This window comes from Chenopodium quinoa, unplaced genomic scaffold, assembly GCF_001683475.1.
Source record: "Chenopodium quinoa cultivar QQ74 unplaced genomic scaffold, ASM168347v1, whole genome shotgun sequence".
NCBI lineage: Eukaryota > Viridiplantae > Streptophyta > Magnoliopsida > Caryophyllales > Amaranthaceae > Chenopodium > Chenopodium quinoa.
In genome coordinates, this window is record NW_018742359.1 from 2167635 (window position 1) to 2185671 (window position 18037).

An 18037-nucleotide genomic window follows, 5' to 3' on the forward strand; every position below is an offset into this window, starting at 1 on the left:
GCCGTGTTAGTCTTATCGCGCTGCGATGGACACCATCTATTTTATTCCGTTCCAAATTCTGATTTTTTCTGATCATCCAGACTCTTTTTTCCCTATAAATAGAGGTTGTTTTCCCCGTTTTCAGATCATCAACAATCATCACAATCATCAATTCTCTTTCTTGGTCCCCATGTTTTTAGCTTTAGCCTAAACACATCCTTGATATTCTCCCAAATCAGTCACAGTACCTCATTCACGAGATTCGAGTACTTCTAGCCATCCTCGACGTTGCCTTCGACCTCGACGTGAATGGTTGATAGTTTTGAGGGTTTGGTACCAAATATATATTTCAATTCATATTTGATTTATTTATTTTATTGATTTAACTTTCTTGAAGTTTACTAACGTGTGCATTGTTTTAATAGCAAGAAGGTTGAGGCATCAAGGTGAGTAATTTATTCACCCTTATTATTATCTTTTGATTTTGGAGTAGAAATCATGTTTACAATGTTATTTTGATTTCTAGTATCATGCTTAGGATGCTTATTATGATTTCTTGTATCATGTTTAGGACAACACTTTGATTTGATTATTAGTGACATGCTAGGATTTGTTATTAATCTGTTTAGTATCATGTCTAGGATCTTACTATTAACGATATTTTGATGATATTGTTATGATGATGATTGTTGTGTTAATCATATGTTGCTTGATTATTCATGATTTATTGCTATTGCTTGATCACTACCCTTTTTGCAGGTTTAAAGGGAATTTGTACTTGAAATCACGCCTAATAAGATAATTAATAATTTGATTTAGGCTAATATGATTTTAATTCAAGCGATCACCAATATTAGATTTGATTGTGCATTAATAATCAACCAACATAGATTAAACAGGTTTAGGATTAACTTGATGTATGTATGTTAATCGAAAAGCGCACATGAAAATCATAAGAATTAATTAGAGGCTTATTTAGGGCGGGCTCAATCTCTTTTAGGTTGTATTCGTACATCATCCCCTAACATCCAGTCATGGTTCCGGACCGCTATGGAGTTAGCGATCTTCGTGATCGTGAATGGGGTGTAACCTTCACACCCGTGAACGTTTTACAAGTTCCTAAAACTTGTTAGCGACTCTTTTATCTCTAGCTTCTTTTCCTTGGAGCACCGCCATGCTTAAAAACATGAATCACAGTAGGGCTCAATGATGAGCTTGAAAAATTCCCTACGATAGTGAATTGAGATTGCATGAACGATATTTTGTGTCGCTTGGTTATGCAAAGGTGGCAGGGTAGGCATTGTTCTTATCTGACTAGAGTGACCAACATTAGATTGTTTGTGTGAACTGTAAGGAATAGGCATATGTAGAGGCTGCGAGGTTGGGTATTGTAATACTCCGTATTTTTATAATATTTATTATATATAAATTATATATTTTATTTATAAATTAAAATGATTCATTTTATTTTAAATAAATAAATTATTTAATTATAAAATAAGTGTGTATAAAATAAAATGAGTTATTAATTGGGGTAATAAAGTATTTCAAATTGGGTCAACATCACTCAAAGTATTGGACTAACTTGTTGAGAATAAAAGAGTTTTAAAGGGCCCAACAAGTTGGCCCCAAAGAAGAATTCAAGGAGGAAGAGGATTAGTAATGACAATAGTGTAAATAAATGTTTTTGTTTTATAAAGGGGATATAAATACCCTAAAAAACTCAAGGATTTCACATTCAAAAATCAATTTGTCAGATTTTATAAAAACCCAAGCTTTTTCTCTTATTTTTCTCTATCTTCTTTTTCCTCTTTTCTTCTCCTTTTCCCACGCCTCTCTCTCCTACTCTCCACGCTCCACTGGTGACCACACCGGCAGCCACCGCTGGTCACCAGCTTACGCCGGCCACCAGCAGTAGCCGCCAGCCACCGGCCATCAACCGTCTCTCATCTCCATCGGTTTTGGTATTAAAAAAGACTCTTCTCTTCTATTTTAATTTCTAAGCTTGTTTAATTAATTCAAAGCATGATTTTAATTATATTCTGATGTTGATGTTGTTGATTTATTATTAATATTTTCAGATTTTAATTTGATTAAAAACCCTAATTTATAAACCCTAGAATTTGGGAATTTAATGTTTATGATTAGAGTTTGATCCTAGGTTGTTGTGGTTGTTAAATTAATGATTAGAACTTTTTTTTAATGAGTTTTAAACCCTCAATTAATGCTGAAATTTAATTATACACACTACTTTTTAATTATTATGTTAGGGTTTGATTACCCATAAAAGGAAAAGGTTTTTAATGATTTAAATATGATTTTCTGGTTTATAAGTGATGTTTTATACTAAATAAGTATGTTGGAATTTTACTTAAGTCATGAAAACTAAGTCTTTTTGAAAGAGTTGTAAGTACCCACTTAAAGAAAAGGTTTTAAGGCTTTTAAACCATTAAATTGGGTTAATTAGTGAGGTTTAATGTATATAATAGTTGCTGGAAATTTGTGAGAATAGTGGATTAATTATGGTTATGTATTTTTATTTGTAGGAAGTTTCGAGCTAGGTGATTTCTAGCGAGTGTGGCCGAATTTAGGCTTTATTCAAGGTACGTATGCGCGTGAAAGTGATTGTGTATGCGTAGTATCATGTTAGGAATGTGAAGTATGTATTAAGTGATGAATTAGTAGTGTTTCGGGGTTTCTTGTGTCCCCAATAATTTTTTCGCACATTCTCAAGATTTTCGGACATAGAATCTTTAACTTTTAGAAAAGAACTTGTCTTTTTCTAAGAAAAGCACATGTCGCCTGCTACCTGACCGCCTGTTTCTACAACCGCCCAAGACTTTTTCCAAGCGCCAACAGTACCTTCAAACTAAAGGTAACTGCCTGCTTTTCTCTCGTATTTCACTTTGTTTCTTTTCTTTTTGAAAATGGTTTTCCAAAAGCACACAGCACGGCCTAGGTTAGTGATCAGCCGGTCATCGGGGACGGCTGAATCTAGAACTAGGAGTGCCGACTGCCCCTTGCTGGACCACCCTTTGCGAACTTCTCCAAGTCCGACTGTCTCTATGTCTGTACAAGACACCATGGCCAGAATTAAACAAACAGCCAGGCAACAGAACCCGGACGGCTCCTTTAGGGCACCTGTTAGTGAAAGCTCTGATGTGCCGCCTGGCACCCCAAGTACCCCCAATGATTCTTTTTTGCAAGAATCAGGGGAGGAGTTTGAGAGTGTTGCCTCTGACTCTATTCGCCAGGCCCCTTAGGCGGACGCTAGGTCCGACGGCTCAGACTGTGAGTCCGAGCCTAGTACTTCTGGCAGATCCTCCAATGACACTGAGGAAATGCGCTCTCAGCTGGAGACAGCGAGAGAGTCCCTTTTCTGTAGAAAAGGGCGAGGGCTGGGCCGAGCCGTTTGCTTCCCGCCGAGAGCAGTTTACTGCTTACTATCATCATGTTCCCGCGGGCAGACGGAAAGCTATGGCTGACAAGGTGGGAAGTTTTCGAGCTAATCATGTCATGGGACATGACTTCATTTTGTGTGTGTCGGATGCCGAGGACACCGTAGTCTAACCAGAAAGGTCCAGCTACGAGGACGAATGCTTTGGCTGTTATAAGGCGACCATTCAAGCCGGCCTTAGATTCCCCCTCCATCCAGCCATGGAGAGAATTTTGGATAGATACCACCTGGGTATCTGGCAACTGGCCCCAAACTCTTGGGTAAATATCCTAGGCTATGTATCCGCCTGCGAAATGCTGGAGGTGGATCCCAGCTTCAAGGCGTTCGCCCATATGCATTATCTCAGTCGGACCCCTAAAGCAAGCGGGTCCAGATGGTACACTTTGTCTAGCCACAAAGGCTATATGATGACAATAGGAAAGGAGAACAAGTGGAAGGACTGGAGAAGCAAGTTCTACATTGTCTCTTCTCCTAACAAAGTGAAGAACAAAAAATACAAACGGTGGAACCGGAACCCTCCTCTGCTATCAGGCGAATCTAAATTGCCGCCTGTACCCAGAAAAGCCAGGAAGGAGATCTTAGACAAGGGCCTATTTAAAGTGACCATCCGGCCCAATGTGGAGACTGGGGTGAAGGAGGTCATTCCCCAAAGTTACCTTCCCCGATATGACTGGCTATCTTATGGGGATTATTTGGCCGCCTACGATCTAAGTGTAGAGAGGCCGAGAGGTAGTCGACCGACTGTGTTTAGATTTTTAGTAAGACTTAACCGTTTTGTCCCACTTACTTAACCATTTGAATCTTCTTATGCAGACAAGGCAATGGAGAAGCTCTCGTCCACCAAGAAACCAGTCGTCTACTACCGCTCCCTTTTGGGCAAGCGGAAGGGCGAGGAGCCGGATGCCACAAAGGCGTCCAAGGTGAGCCATTATCTTTAATTTTGGCTAAATTTTGATTTATTTTTACCGCCTGCTTCTTACTCATTTTGGTTTATATGTAGGGCGGTTCATCCAAACCTTCTCTATCTTCACAGCCGGACCCGAAGCTTCAAAAGCAGACGACCGGAGATGTGTCGACTCCTGGCAGGCCCGGGAAAGATGTGGCCCATAGGTCAGGAAGGACCCATCCTCCTAAGTCCCCAGCCGGCCCTGAGAGTAGCCGACCCAAAAAGGAGAAGGAGGCGGCTGAAGGTATTACAAGCTTTAATCCTTTGCCTTACCCTTGTAGGGTCAAATTCAATCAACAGTCGACCAGTACCTCTGAAAGCAGCCAGTCTATAGGTTGAATTTACACCAAGTATTTACAAAGTGTTGATTGTGCAGATGCCCCTCAAAGGCCGGATCTTCAGCAGCTGGCCAAGACTATGCTGAGAGCCATCTCCCTTGAGGACAGGGAGTCGGTTAGAGGAGTTGGCACCCTCAACCTTGATGCCATTCTCGCTCTTCTCGCTGAGGTATTTTAACTTGTAATTTTTTACTTTTTTCACGCAACTCTTTGAGCCGCCTATAATGTTTTCTCCTCTTTACCGAATGCAGTCTATGCTGCGAGTGCAGGGACTTAGAAAAACAATCAGCGAGAATACCAATAATGTAAAAGCTGCGAACGCTCGCTCCACCTCTTCTCTAGACATGACCATGTTTCAGATTGCTCAAAATGAATTATTGACCACTGACATACTATATTCTCAAGCGACAGTCAATCTGCAGGTCAAAGCCGATTTGGATGCAGCGAAGAGGCGGGTCTCCGAGCTGGAGAAGGAGGTCAAGGACCTCAAGGGTAAGCTTGAGCCCCTTACAGAGGCGGCACAAAAGCAGCCGGCCTCCGCACTTGGGTGGAGAAACTCAAGGCAAGGCTGCAAAACCAGGAAGTCCAACTCGCCAAGAAGTACACTTCAAGGGCTGAGGAGGAGAAAGAGGCCCTGGTTAAACAGATGGTGGAGGATTATGATGTCATCATGGAGATGACTTGGGGGATCTTTTCCCGGATGCCAGCTATGACGGCTGGAAGAATCAGTTTGCCGCCTCCACCAAAGAATACAATGACAAACTCTTGAATCAAGCTCAAGAGGAAGAAGAGGAGGAGGAGTCATCTGATTTGACCGAGGGATCATCCGGGGGGTCCGATCAGGAGGAGGAGCAGGATGGCGAAAAAGACCGGGAGCCGACTGGGGAGGATAAGGATGCGGCTGCCGATTCTGAGAAGCCCCCTCTTGAAGCTTAAGCCTTGTGTTTTTCTTGTGGCCTGATGGCCATGTATTACTTTCTCCGGCCTGCGTGCCGTGTGTTTCCTTGTCTCTTTACTGACTAAGGAGTTGGATTATTTGACAATTTTTGCCGGTTTTACCGGTTCACTCTTTTTAGTCGTCCATGAGGTCGACTAAGTTTATTTATCATCCGGCCATTTGGCCGGCCATTTTGCAATATGTCTTTGAATTTTTACTTTGCATAGATTTTAGCTAAGTATAACTCGCTTTTTTCTATGAAATTTTTCACTGTATACCAGCTATTTTTGCCCCTGGGCGGCTGGGCATCTGGTTTTCAAAGGACAATCAATCACTATGGTGATTACCCCAAACCAGGCGGACAGTCGGCCATCGCACAGGTGGGTAAGCGTTCAACATTATCCGGCCTTTGCCCTCGTTATAGTTATAAGACAAACCATGCTTAGCTGCTAAGTTTTTTATACTTAGCTTATTTTGTTATTTGTAAATTGGTCGTTTATTATATACCTGAGCAATAGCAGGCGTCATACGGGATATCCAACCAAGGTAGCGGTCGCTTGTTATATTGCAGGCGGTAGCTTTTAGTTTTCTTGGTTTCATTAACCTAAGTGGGAAAAATGGTCGAATACCGGCTGGTGTCAATGAGACATGTGGTTTTGTTCGTACCATTTAGATTCCTTTTTAGGCTATTCAGGTCAAACGACTGTGAGTTAGTCCTTATTAGGTTACTCAGTCTTTGTCGCCGGATGCCTACTCATGTCGAAGCAGACGGATTTGTGTTTTATTCAAGAAGTAGACGGCCTTTGGCCGCATCTAGTTGCTTTTAAAGTTTAGCTGCTAAGTTTTGGACTTAGCTTATTTTTCAATTAGCTGCTAAGTATTGGACTTAGCTTATATCCTCTAATTTAGCCGTCTGTATTGCCCCTAAGCAATAGCAGGCGGTATCTGACCAAGATAGTAACTGGGTACTGCTTGTATTAAAACTGTCGGTAGTTTCGTTAACTTAGTCTCATTTGATCAATTCAAACAGCTGTGAACTCATCTTATTCTAGACACTCGGTAGGGCCGTATATTTTAAGTTTATAGAGTAATGTGCCACCCAAATGGGAGATGCTCTCTACGACGATTTCACCCTGCCGGGCGTCTTCTCATATTGGGGCAGACGTATTTTTTAAAGATCATCCGGCCATTAGCCTCATAAAGATCATCCAATCATTGGCCTCGTAAAGATCATCCGGCCATTAGCCTCATAAAGATCATCCGGCCATAGGCCTCATAAAGATCATCCGGTCATTGGCCTCATTAATAATTGCTAAGTATTGAACTTAGCTTATATCTACTCATGTTGGAGTAGATGATAGGGTTAAATAAGGCCATCTACACATTGCGCAAACGGCATTCCCGTTGGGAGGATGCATAAAAAGTATTGAAAACAAATAGCAACTCTTTATTGATGTGCCTTTATTTACAAAAAAATTTCAAAGCTCGGAAGTAGTACTTTTTCAAGTTGTCTACGTTCCAAGTTTTGGCTACCTGCCTGCCGTCTGGTGTTTCCAGGTGGTAGGTGCCGCCTCTTACTTCTTCATAGATCCGGTAGGGGCCTTCCCAATTGGGAGTCAGCTTTCCCTGCTAATTGGCCCTACCGGTTGCCTCCATTTTCCGTAACACAAAGTCCCCTACTTTCAAGGGCCGTTTGCATACTCTTCTGTTGTAGGCTCTCGTCATTCTCAGACGGTAAATTTCATGACGCAAGGCAGCATTGCCCCTGCATTTCAGGAGTGAGTCTAATGCTAGCCGCATGGCCTCCCAGTTAGCCTCTTCATCATAAAGCATGACTCAAAGAGTCGGCTCATAGTGCTCAATTGATAAGACAGCTTCAGCACCATAAACCATGAGAAATGGAGTTTTAAAAGTCGCCCCTTTTTCAGTTGTTCTGATGGCCCATAAGACATGCGACAACTCATCTGCCCAGAGGCCGCCGGTTCTTTCAACTTTCTTTTCTGTGTCCCTCGGGAGAGTTACAACACCAAGACTAGACTTCGGACGCCTGTAACTACAAAACAACGGAGACTCCAGTTGGGTGGAGTTTTGCCTCCGACGATCAAGTTGGAACATGTTCGGAAGATAAAAAATGCGGAATCTAAAGTGGGATCAGGTTTCTCTATGGTGAGAAATGATCATCCGGCTGTCATAGACGGCCTTAATATCTGAGTATTTACTCTCGTAATTCGTGTGAATTGAATGTCTTGAATTTGTCTCCGTGGTGGAAACATCTCCCTTTTATAGGGTCTCGAAATGCGTGCCCAGTCCTAGGTTACGGAAACCTATGACTGATTGGGCTGCCTAGGAGTTTGGGCCTTTGAAGGCTGCCTTTCCTAGTTGGATATCTGTCTGCCATGTGTCGTGACGAGGTAGGTCCACTTTGGGCTAAGGTGACACGTGTCAGACTCTTGTTGGTCCACGTGGCGGACTCTGATTGGTCCACGTGGCAGGGTAAAATCCCCTAATCAAGTAGCATGTTTGGTTGATTAAATGCTTGGTTTGATGTTGATTGATCATGAATAATTATGCAAGCATGTGAAGATGTTATTTGAGGCATGATACAAGTTGAATATGTATGAATCATGAATTTAATAAGCAAGGCTTATGTATGTTTAAAAGAGCTAAGGTTATATTTATTGAGCATGATTCATGATTTTATTTCTCACTCATATATTATTGGAGTTGTGTCAAGAAGTTAGTTTATTTATTTACACACTCATATAAGTTGAGTTTGAGTCAAGGAGGTTTAGTAGTGCATCATACGCACCAAGGTAGTAATAGTGCAATTTTGTGCACAAAACTAGGCAATGAACCTTATTTAAAATAAATAGTATGTGCTCACTAATTAATTCAAAAATGAAATGGAAGTATGTGTTGATGATTGTTATGTTTATTCTTGATTAATTGGTTGGAGTCATCACATGTTGAATTGGTAAATCACGTAAAGTGTAAGAGGATATGCACCAAAACTCTTAGAACGTGTATACCTTGAGTATGAACATATACGGGGAGTTATGTGACTTTATATTTGATCATAGCTTCTACAGGGGTACAGGACGCTGTACTTTCTTTTATTATTAATGCGCTGGAATTCCATCACAAGTGTGACATAGTAGGTGCCAATTGGGGTAGCTCCCTAATTGGACGCTCAATATTTTAAATGGGCTATTTAAGGAAGGAAACCTGTTCGATGCGTAATCCCAAACTACTTATTAATAATTAATATTGATAGTTATGAGTCAAAGGTAAGTTGACTTGTGAATTGTATGTCGTGCATGTTTTAATTATTGCTAGGATGATCATGTTAGTGTGCTAGTTTTGTAGGTGCATATTTACTCAACCTTTGCTGATTCGTACTTTTGTGTTTGTGTTTAGCTTTCCTTTGGATTGACCCTACTATGACCCATTTAATTATATGGTGAGTAGAGGGGTTGAAATAAAGAGGAAGACACAGATACTTGAAACATGAAGAGCATGAAGGGAATGAGTGCAGAGAGTTATCTGTTATACTTTCTTAGTTTATATTTGAATTGTTGATTTATGGACTAACGCTGTTATGATTTATTTTAAACTTGTTTTAAAGGGCCGTGCTTATATTGGTTCTAACTTGTAAATGTTTTAATTTACTTACGTTTTGAGGTTGTGAACTTAAGTTATTTATTTTTAAAAGTTGGTTTTTAATTTAGACTTTCGTTATGTGACTTTGAAATAGCCTTAGCCGTTATCACAATGGCGGTAATATCTTGGTTATTTCCCAAAATGAGTTTTATTTAGAGTAAAAAGAGTATTTTAAAAGAAGGAAATTTCTAGGGTATTACAGGTATGGTTGGCGTAGAAGTCGTGTTAGAAAATTCTTACATCTGTGATGTTCTCTTTTGCTTAAGCTAGCTTGTCTTACGCATCAGCAAACACTTGACTTAATCAACTGTATGTCGGAGATGTCGCATGAGCTGCATAAGCATAATGGGCATACTTGTTGTCTTAGATTTCTCCAAAAACCTAGATTAGTTGATCTTGGATTATTTACCAATTGCCTTGGGCGTCCTCTTTTTTCAAGAACTCATTTTGAGAGACTAAGTGATCTCCTTTGGCTGGTCAGTCACTACCACCTTGTGTGTTTGTTTTACGATTTCTTTCTCTAATCGATCCCCTTAAACTTCAGCCTCATGCCTCATGACTTCAACCTTAAATTTATCCAAGAATTTCTCAAACTAACCCACTAATATTGGGATCGGGTCATCATCATTTCAGACCGCCGATGGGGTCGGACTGCCCCTAGGGAGGCTAATCTTGTCCTTTAAGTGGACAATCACCCTTTTCCCATATCACACAGTCTTCATCTCAAAAATGGGTCTCGTCTTGAATTATGGGATCAATCTCTCCGTTTGGTGATGCATTACCACTAGCCATCTTTGATGTGTCTCCCCAAAAATGGTATGAAGAGGGTTTCCCCCTCGATGCCTAAGCCAATTAAAGCCCGAGGCTTATGATTGGATTGTAATTCCTAATTGTTTGGGAGACATGAAAAAGAGAGGAGACAAGCTATCGTCCTTTCCTAACCTTGTTCGTACCTTCCTGAAGCCAAAGGGTTTTTAAGATGAAGCATGAGCTTTCCCTCTAGTCTTTAAGAAGGATTGCCTATCAAAAGTCTATTACAACTAGAGATGGCTTGGGAACGAGATTGTGAAGGATCCTTTTTGAACTTATTAATACTAAACCAAAGATGACTCGAGAGCGAGGGTGAAAGATCGTTCATTATGAAAGATCTTTAAGAAGAATTGCTCATCAAAGGTCTATTATTTTACGGTTATTTCATGAAATGCCACTGAGTAATTTCAAAATTCACCAAATGTCATGAACCTTTTCAAAATTCACCAAATGCCACCGAGTTTTAAAAAAATTCACCGAGTGCCATGACAGCCGTTAGTTGACCCCACCACTTGCCACGTGTCACCTTCTGATTGGTTTGTTTTTTAAAATAAAAAAATAACAAAAAATAAAAAAAAGTTAAAAAAAAACCAACAAAAAAATTAAAAAATAAAAAAGGAACTCAGAGGTGGCTAGCCACCACCTCCTCCCCGCCGTCGAGCCCCTTGCCCACCCCAAAACCCTAGCCACCACCACTCCCTGCTGCTGCGGCTAGCACCGGAAGGCGCGCCGGCCGCTGGCGACCCCTCCCCTTTCTCGTCGCGATCCCCTAACCCGCGAAACCCCACCCCCCTTCCTCCACCACCCAGAAACCCCACCAAATTGAATTGGGGTTTTTTGTTTGGTGAAGCAATTCACAAAATTGTTTGCTCTAATTGATTGTATGTTGAATTGTGAACATTTTGATAAAAGTTTAATAAAATTTGGTGAAAAAATGATGTTCCTCAAGCTTTCATGCGTGAGCTTCAATGGAGCAATTGGAAGGGGTGGTGGAGGAAGGGGGTGGGGTTTCGCCGGTTAAGGGGTCGCGACGAGATAGGAGAGGGGAAGGAGATGGTCGCCGGCGGCCGGCGCGCCTTCCGGTGCTAGCCCCGGCGGCAGGGGGTGGTGGTGGCTAGGGTTTTGGGGTGGGCGGGGGGCTCGACGGCAGGGAGGAGGTGGTGGCTAGCCACCTCTGAGTTCCTTTTTTTTTATAATTTTTTGTTTTTTATTAAAAAGCGGACCAATAAGAAGATGACACGTGGCAAGTGATGGGGTCAACTAACGGCTGTCAGTCATTAATGGCACTCGGTGAATTTTTTTAAAGCTCGGTGGCATTTGGTGAATTTTGAAAAGGTTCATGACATTTGGTGAATTTTGTAATTGTTCAGTAGCATTTTATGAAATAACCGATTATTTTATCATTAAGTGTATAGGGTTTAAGTATTTAAAAAACGAGGGAGTATTCTATATGAGCATAGACCAAAACAAAAAAACAAAAATATATAAAAAAAACTCGCCATATTTCCAATTCGTATACGACACTATTCGTTGATGAATTTGGTCTAGCGGTGTGTTAACTAACCATACTTTTTCTCCGAAAGCCTCTGCTCTGAACCCTAATCTCACTTTCACCCCAAAATGTCGCACGGCGGCTATGGCAAACGCCGAGTTGCCGAACGGAAACCCAGCAGCAGTCATCGTTCCAAGGCTGTTGGAGTTGTTGCCAAGAAACCTAAGGCTGCTTCTCTTAAAAATCAAATTCGTTCCATTGAGCGTATGCTCCGCAAGGTATACTTTTCTTCACTCTCTTTCTTCTGTAATGTGATTTTATTTTATTTTTTTTTTTGGGCTAAAATTTGAGTGATTTTTGATATTTTGTTGTTTGAAATGTATATTTTGCTATTATATTACATTTTGATTTATGCATTTTGTCCTAATTCAAAATATTTGGCAGTCAATTTAGTTCTATAATTTGTTGGGAATGAAACCTAATGCTGTCTGATTGATAATTGTTCAGCAGTCTAGTTTTGTTTGACGATAGAAATTGAGCTTACTACTTAGTTCATTTACTATTCGTCAGTCAAGTTTTGCTTCATTTGGTGAGTGAAGAAAACTTATGCATATTGATCTAATGACTTAAGTAAGAATTATTCGGAAGTCCAGTTAGTTTCATGGAGATACTAGGACATAATTTATATTTTTTATAACCAAGTATTAGTGCCATGTTTTAATGGATATTTTGTCCATGAGAACATATGACGAGATGATAAAACCAAGTAATAGTGACATAAACATATGACAAGATTATAGAAGGACAAAAGTCCTCCCAAACTTGTTCTACACCCAAAGGCACTACACTAGCGAGAGGTGATGGGCAACACAATTCCCATCCCTCTTAAGAGATAAAATCAAAGGCATAGCTAAGAGAAAAAACATCATCTAAAATAGAATCCAAGTCAGCAAGATAGCTGGACATAATTTTTAAAATTATAGGTATTGCAAGTATGTACATTTAGCAGTCATTGTAGTATTGTGGATGTATTGAGGAGTGTTGTTTTTATTTATGTATATTTCATCTTATTTATTTTGTTTGTCTTATTGTAAAGGATCTTCCACCCGAAATGAAGGCTGCTCAAGAGAAGAAGCTAGAAGGGCTGAAGAAGCAGCAGGACCTTCACACTCGGTTGGCTGTAGAGCGTAAAGTTTTCCTTCGAGATAGGAAGATCAAATTCTTCGGTATTTCTTTTTGTATTTATTTATTTTTGTCTCCATTGTTTGCAAAAGTTTAGTCATTTATGGCTGTTAAATTTTGGTTTTTAGAGAGGAGAAAGATAGAGAGAAGATTGAGGCGTTTGGAGAAGAATCTACGCTCATCTTCTGGTCAAATACAAGAGAAAGAGATAGCTCAGTTGAAAGAAGATCTGGAATATGTTCGGGTAAGCAGTGTATGAAGTACGTGTTACTGTCAGAATCAGCTGTAATAAGTGTAGGATGACTGCATTTTTGGGCTAATTTATGGAAGTTTACATTTCAACTCATTAGGTTGGCCATAACTTTTGACAGAGAATTGTTTTTTTTGATTACGTAACTGAAGTTAGTATCACAGGGGTTGGTAGAGTTTGTAATTCAGGCTTTGCTAATCCATCCCATGTTTACTTTGTATTCTCTGGTGTTCATACTATGTTGTGATTTGGGTTGTATTTAGAATTTATTAAGGTCAATTACTACCTCGGAAGGCTAGGTAGCACAAATAGCCACTACCATGTCCTGAACAATTGTACACAAACACCAATAAAACTTTAGTGAAGATTTGTTACCTAAAGTCTGAAGTTCCCAAGTGACCTTAGTCTATCTACTGAAGAAAGAACAATCACGGATTTGTCTTGAATGACCTTTTATCCTTGTGAGTTGTGAGTCATGCCTTTATCTATATATATATTTTTTTTAATTTGTACTCAGGAAAATGCTCTTTTGAACCCTTTTTTTTATATACTATAATTTTGATTCCAGCTGAACTGTCTTGCACCTCATTGCTTGTTAGGTTCTGATTTCCAGGAAAAACAATATTACCCTGTTTCTCCTTACCTAAGTATGGTATTAATTCTTTGTGAGTGGAGTAAAAGGTGCTCTTGGTATTGCTTAATCTTGTCTATTGTACTATAATAGTCATTTTTTAACACGTAAATATAGTCTTTTATTTAGAAAATAGGAAAAATACACTTTATTAATCCCAACTTTACCCAATTTACTTTTATTAATCCCAACTATCGATTATTTTGCAATAATCCCAACTTTCACCTCTGTTTTCTTTTAAGAATCCCAAACCGGTTAACACAAGTCAACAACCTTTATTGTAGGTTACTGGACATGTGTAAGCATATAAGTGGTCCAAAAAAATAAAAAATAAAAAAACCAAAAAAAAAACAAAATTTTTAAAAAAAAAGAAAAAAATAAGTCAGCCACCTCCTCCAGCCCTCAACTGCCACCCCCTACCCCTTGCCGCACCGCCAAAACCTCCCCCATCCCCGACCACCCAACCGGAAACGACCCCCCTTCCCCAGCCTCGCCCTTGAAACGAGCCAAAACCCAAACCCTTGCCCTCGAAACCACCCCTCAAAACTGCGCATAATTCAATTTTGGTCGACAGAGGTGGTGTGACAGCGGTTTTGGGGGGTGGGATGGTTTTAAGGGAAACGATTTGGGGTTTTGGCCGGTTTCAGTGGTGGGGCTGGCGAGGAAGGGTTGTTTTCGGTGGGGGTTGTGCTGTGCGGCAGCGGGTTGTGTTGTGGATGTGCTGCAGCGATTTTGGTGGGGGTTGTGCTGTGCGGCAGCAAGTTGGGGCTGAGGGGGTGGCTGTTGGGGACGGTTATGGTGGTGGATGAGGGAAGGGTTGGTTCCTGGTGGGGCTAGGGAGGAGGGGATGGGGGGATAATTTTCTGGTGGCCGGAGTTGGGAAATAGGGATGGCTGTGGGTTTTTTTTTTTTACTTGTTTTTGATTTTTTGGGCCAATCAAAGTGTGACACATGACATCTTAATTACTAAAAAAAATATCTTTCTAGCAGGTAACCGATTTTCGGGATTATTAGAAGAAACCGGAGGTGAAAGTTGAAATTATTGCATAATAATCGATAGTTGGGATTATTCAAAGTAAATTGAGCAAAGTTGAAATTAATAAAGTGTATTTTTTCGTAGAAAATAAAGGTTCATTGGAATGAATGAGAGACATCATTTATGTTTGACAATGAAAAGATATATTGTTATGGGAACAAAAACACTTGCTCTTATTCATTTAATCTAATATGATGCTATTTTAAGCTTTTGCACTATTGCAATTTAGTAATATGAGTAGCCTATTAGCTTTGCTTGCATGCTGGGTAAAAAGCCCACACCTTGATATCGACATAGATTCTGCATATGACAAAATTGTCTTGCTCTCTAGTTGTATCATATTAAATTTTAGCTATTTTTGAATAGCTCTAGAAATGTCAGTCTTGTAGTTGTCTATGCTTTCTTTTTGTTTCTCACTAATTGAGCTACTTCATTGTGTTGCAGTTTTTTCCTAAGACAGAAAAATACGTGTCTTTATTTACCGGAGATGACAATTCAGACATAGTAGATAAGAGGAATAGATTGCGGAAGCAGATTAAAGCAAACATAATTGCTGCTGCAGCCAGTGGAAAGGACTTGGAAGGTATCCCCCTTTTCTATTAACTGAAGAAGTCAATGCTAATTCTTCTCAGTTGTTTTCCTAGATTTGAATTTTGGAACATGGGAAGTCATTTATGCCATAGTCATTTGCTATAAGTTTATCTCAGCTGGTTTGTTAACTATAGCACAAAGTCATATTATGTTGGTTAACATGAGTGGCTTTCATGGATGGTGCTTATTGGAAAATGAAGGAGAAAAAGTTCTATATAGCATGTCCTATTCAGTATCACATTTTAAGTGAATTTGAACTACCTGCATGTCAGCTATGGTAAAAATGAAATGTAGACTAATGTTGATGAGAACTTTATGAACCAATGAGAATTCTCACACTAAAAGTTATTATGGTGGATATGATCTTTCAATGCATAACTGTACTGTTCTCATTAATTAACATCAGTGGCTGTTGTTGCTTGTTCCCTTGCCCTTGGGCATGTGTTTCTTCGTCCTTCAAGTGTAGACTTGAATTAGTGGAGCAAGTATCGCGTCCATTACAATATGGATTATTTTAACGTATAGGCTTATGGAAGATAGGATTTTAGTTTTTTTTAAAGCATGATTTCAAAATCAATAAAGCTTGTAAGGATTGTTTGCACTACAAAATTCCTGAACTAATGGCCCCTTGGTAGTATTTGCTCCCCTTTTTTACATTATTGTTGGGAGCGAATTTGAACTTTTTTTAGATCCAATTCCCTTTTTTATGTGGCTCTTAATAAGATTCCTATGTTAACGAGTTCAAAAAGTGAGTTTAGTTTTCTGTAAGTTTGGAGAAAAATAATTGTATAGCTTGAACTGACTCTTTTCGTAGTGTGTCACCATGAGAATTTACTCGAAAAGGCTAATTTTATTTTTGATTTCCATAGCTTAGTTGCCTTTACAACGTGTCCTTTGTTTTCAAATAAATATCTTAGAAACTATAATTGTCTATTGGTATCTCTTTAATACAATAAAATATCATATTTTTTCTAGAGTGATTGCCATGGTAAGAATTTGTTATTTCTTTTACAATTAGTATTTCATTTTGTTAATTTTCAGAATTTTCACAATTGGTATCTCTTTGTTACTTCAAATTTCAGAATTTGGTAAGAGTGATTCTTATCCTGCTGTAGTAATCACCTATATTGGAAAAGAGTGTAGTTCAGCACATTTTGTAATACTAGCATATTTAAGATTTCAACACATACTTGTCCAATTACAGTTTTGCTGAATTTCAAGTATGCTTGTTTGATGTCTCTTTCCTTCAAAATTTGGGTTCTCAGTCAGCGCATTGTCTAATGCGTGAAGTATGAAAAATGTGTTAACTCAAACTTATACCCTTTTTTGTTTGTTTGCAGAGACAGGAAGTGAGGATGATGGGCTAGCAGATCTCAGTGATGATGATTTCTTTGTATCAGGGACTTCAAGTGATGAAGCAGATGCAGATGATGAGTTAACAGATTTAAGTGCGAGGTGCCCCATCTATTCCCCTCCCTCCTGAGGCTTCTGTTATCATTTCCAATTGTATTGAGGGTGCAGAATGATTGTCATGGCATTAAAATTTCTCAAGCTAATGAAAGCATATTAATAGACTAATACTATTTTGGCTCCATTTGTCAAAATCCTTGGCCTAGTATATTAATCGCAAAGCTTATCTGATGTTGTTAGGGAACAAGCTTCTAGTGCTTCTGGACATTCTGGTAAAGCTGCATCTGGCTTATCCAGTGATGAGAGGAATCAGGTACCTACTTATCCATTTGAGATTTATGCTTTGAGAGAATTTATATTATTTTATTTTTGTTTTTTTATTTTTATTTTATTTACTAAATTGCTGTACTTGGTTGATGCAGAAACAAAAGTCGGCCCGATGTTTAATGCCACCTCCTCGTCCTCAGAAATCTATAACACGGAGAAATATCACACCCAAGAACACATCAAACCATCGGAACTTTAATTCTTATAACAGAGAATCCTCTAATTCACAAACAGGCCAGAGTAGCAACATGAGTTCCAATTCTGATGCTCCCAAGCCGCGGAGAAAGCGTAGACCTAAGAAGAAAAAGCAGTAGGTTTCCGTTCTTGCTTTCAGTTTGGTTATAAGCTGAAACATTTATTTACTGAACAAAAGAACCCAAAGAGCTCTTACTTGAAAGTAAATGTTGAAACACTTATGTGTTGAAGTAACTCAAGGGAGGTCTTACGTGAAACGAATCTAGCCTGGTGTTACTTGCTGTGATAACTAAGAACATGGAAAATGTTTAGTATGAGATGCTAAAAAGCAGTCAAAAATACTTGAATTTTAATACTCCGTAGAAAATTTATTGGTTATGTAGTTATGAGCTTTTAGATGCTATAAGTATTGCTTGCTATTAAAATCATATATTGCTTAATTGATTGTTTTTCTGGCCATTAGTATTTAGTACTTGTGTTGATATTGGCCATAAAAATTGTGTAACCTCACACCAAGTTACTAGCAGAAGTTTGATGAGTAGACAATATTACGTGTAAAAGTAAATTGGGCACTCAACTTACAAAAGTTGCGCAAGTCTTTATTTTTTTTATTTTTTTATTAGCCACAACAGGTAATAATAAAAGTAAAATGTATTTAATTACATATCAAACAACTTAGTTATAAAGATTATATTGTGCTTGTATAATTAACAAACAATTGATAATAAACATTTTGTTAACAAGTACATATTTCCTACAATCCTAGATGATCAATGTTACACAAAAATCAAAATTG

At 39.1% G+C, this 18037-nt stretch overlaps 1 protein-coding gene across 1 annotated transcript; it reads left to right on the forward strand.

Annotated features, from left to right (window-relative positions):
* The first annotated feature begins 11448 nt into the window (after positions 1–11448).
* Positions 11449–17801, forward strand: LOC110696028 (rRNA-processing protein EFG1-like). Its single transcript, XM_021873294.1, has 7 exons — positions 11449–11897; positions 12716–12845; positions 12930–13045; positions 15163–15301; positions 16650–16764; positions 16960–17032; positions 17142–17801. Exons 1-7 carry the CDS (start codon positions 11748–11750, stop codon positions 17358–17360), a joined length of 942 nt encoding a protein of 313 aa, XP_021728986.1. The 5' UTR covers positions 11449–11747; the 3' UTR covers positions 17361–17801.
* The last annotated feature ends 236 nt before the right edge of the window (positions 17802–18037 follow it).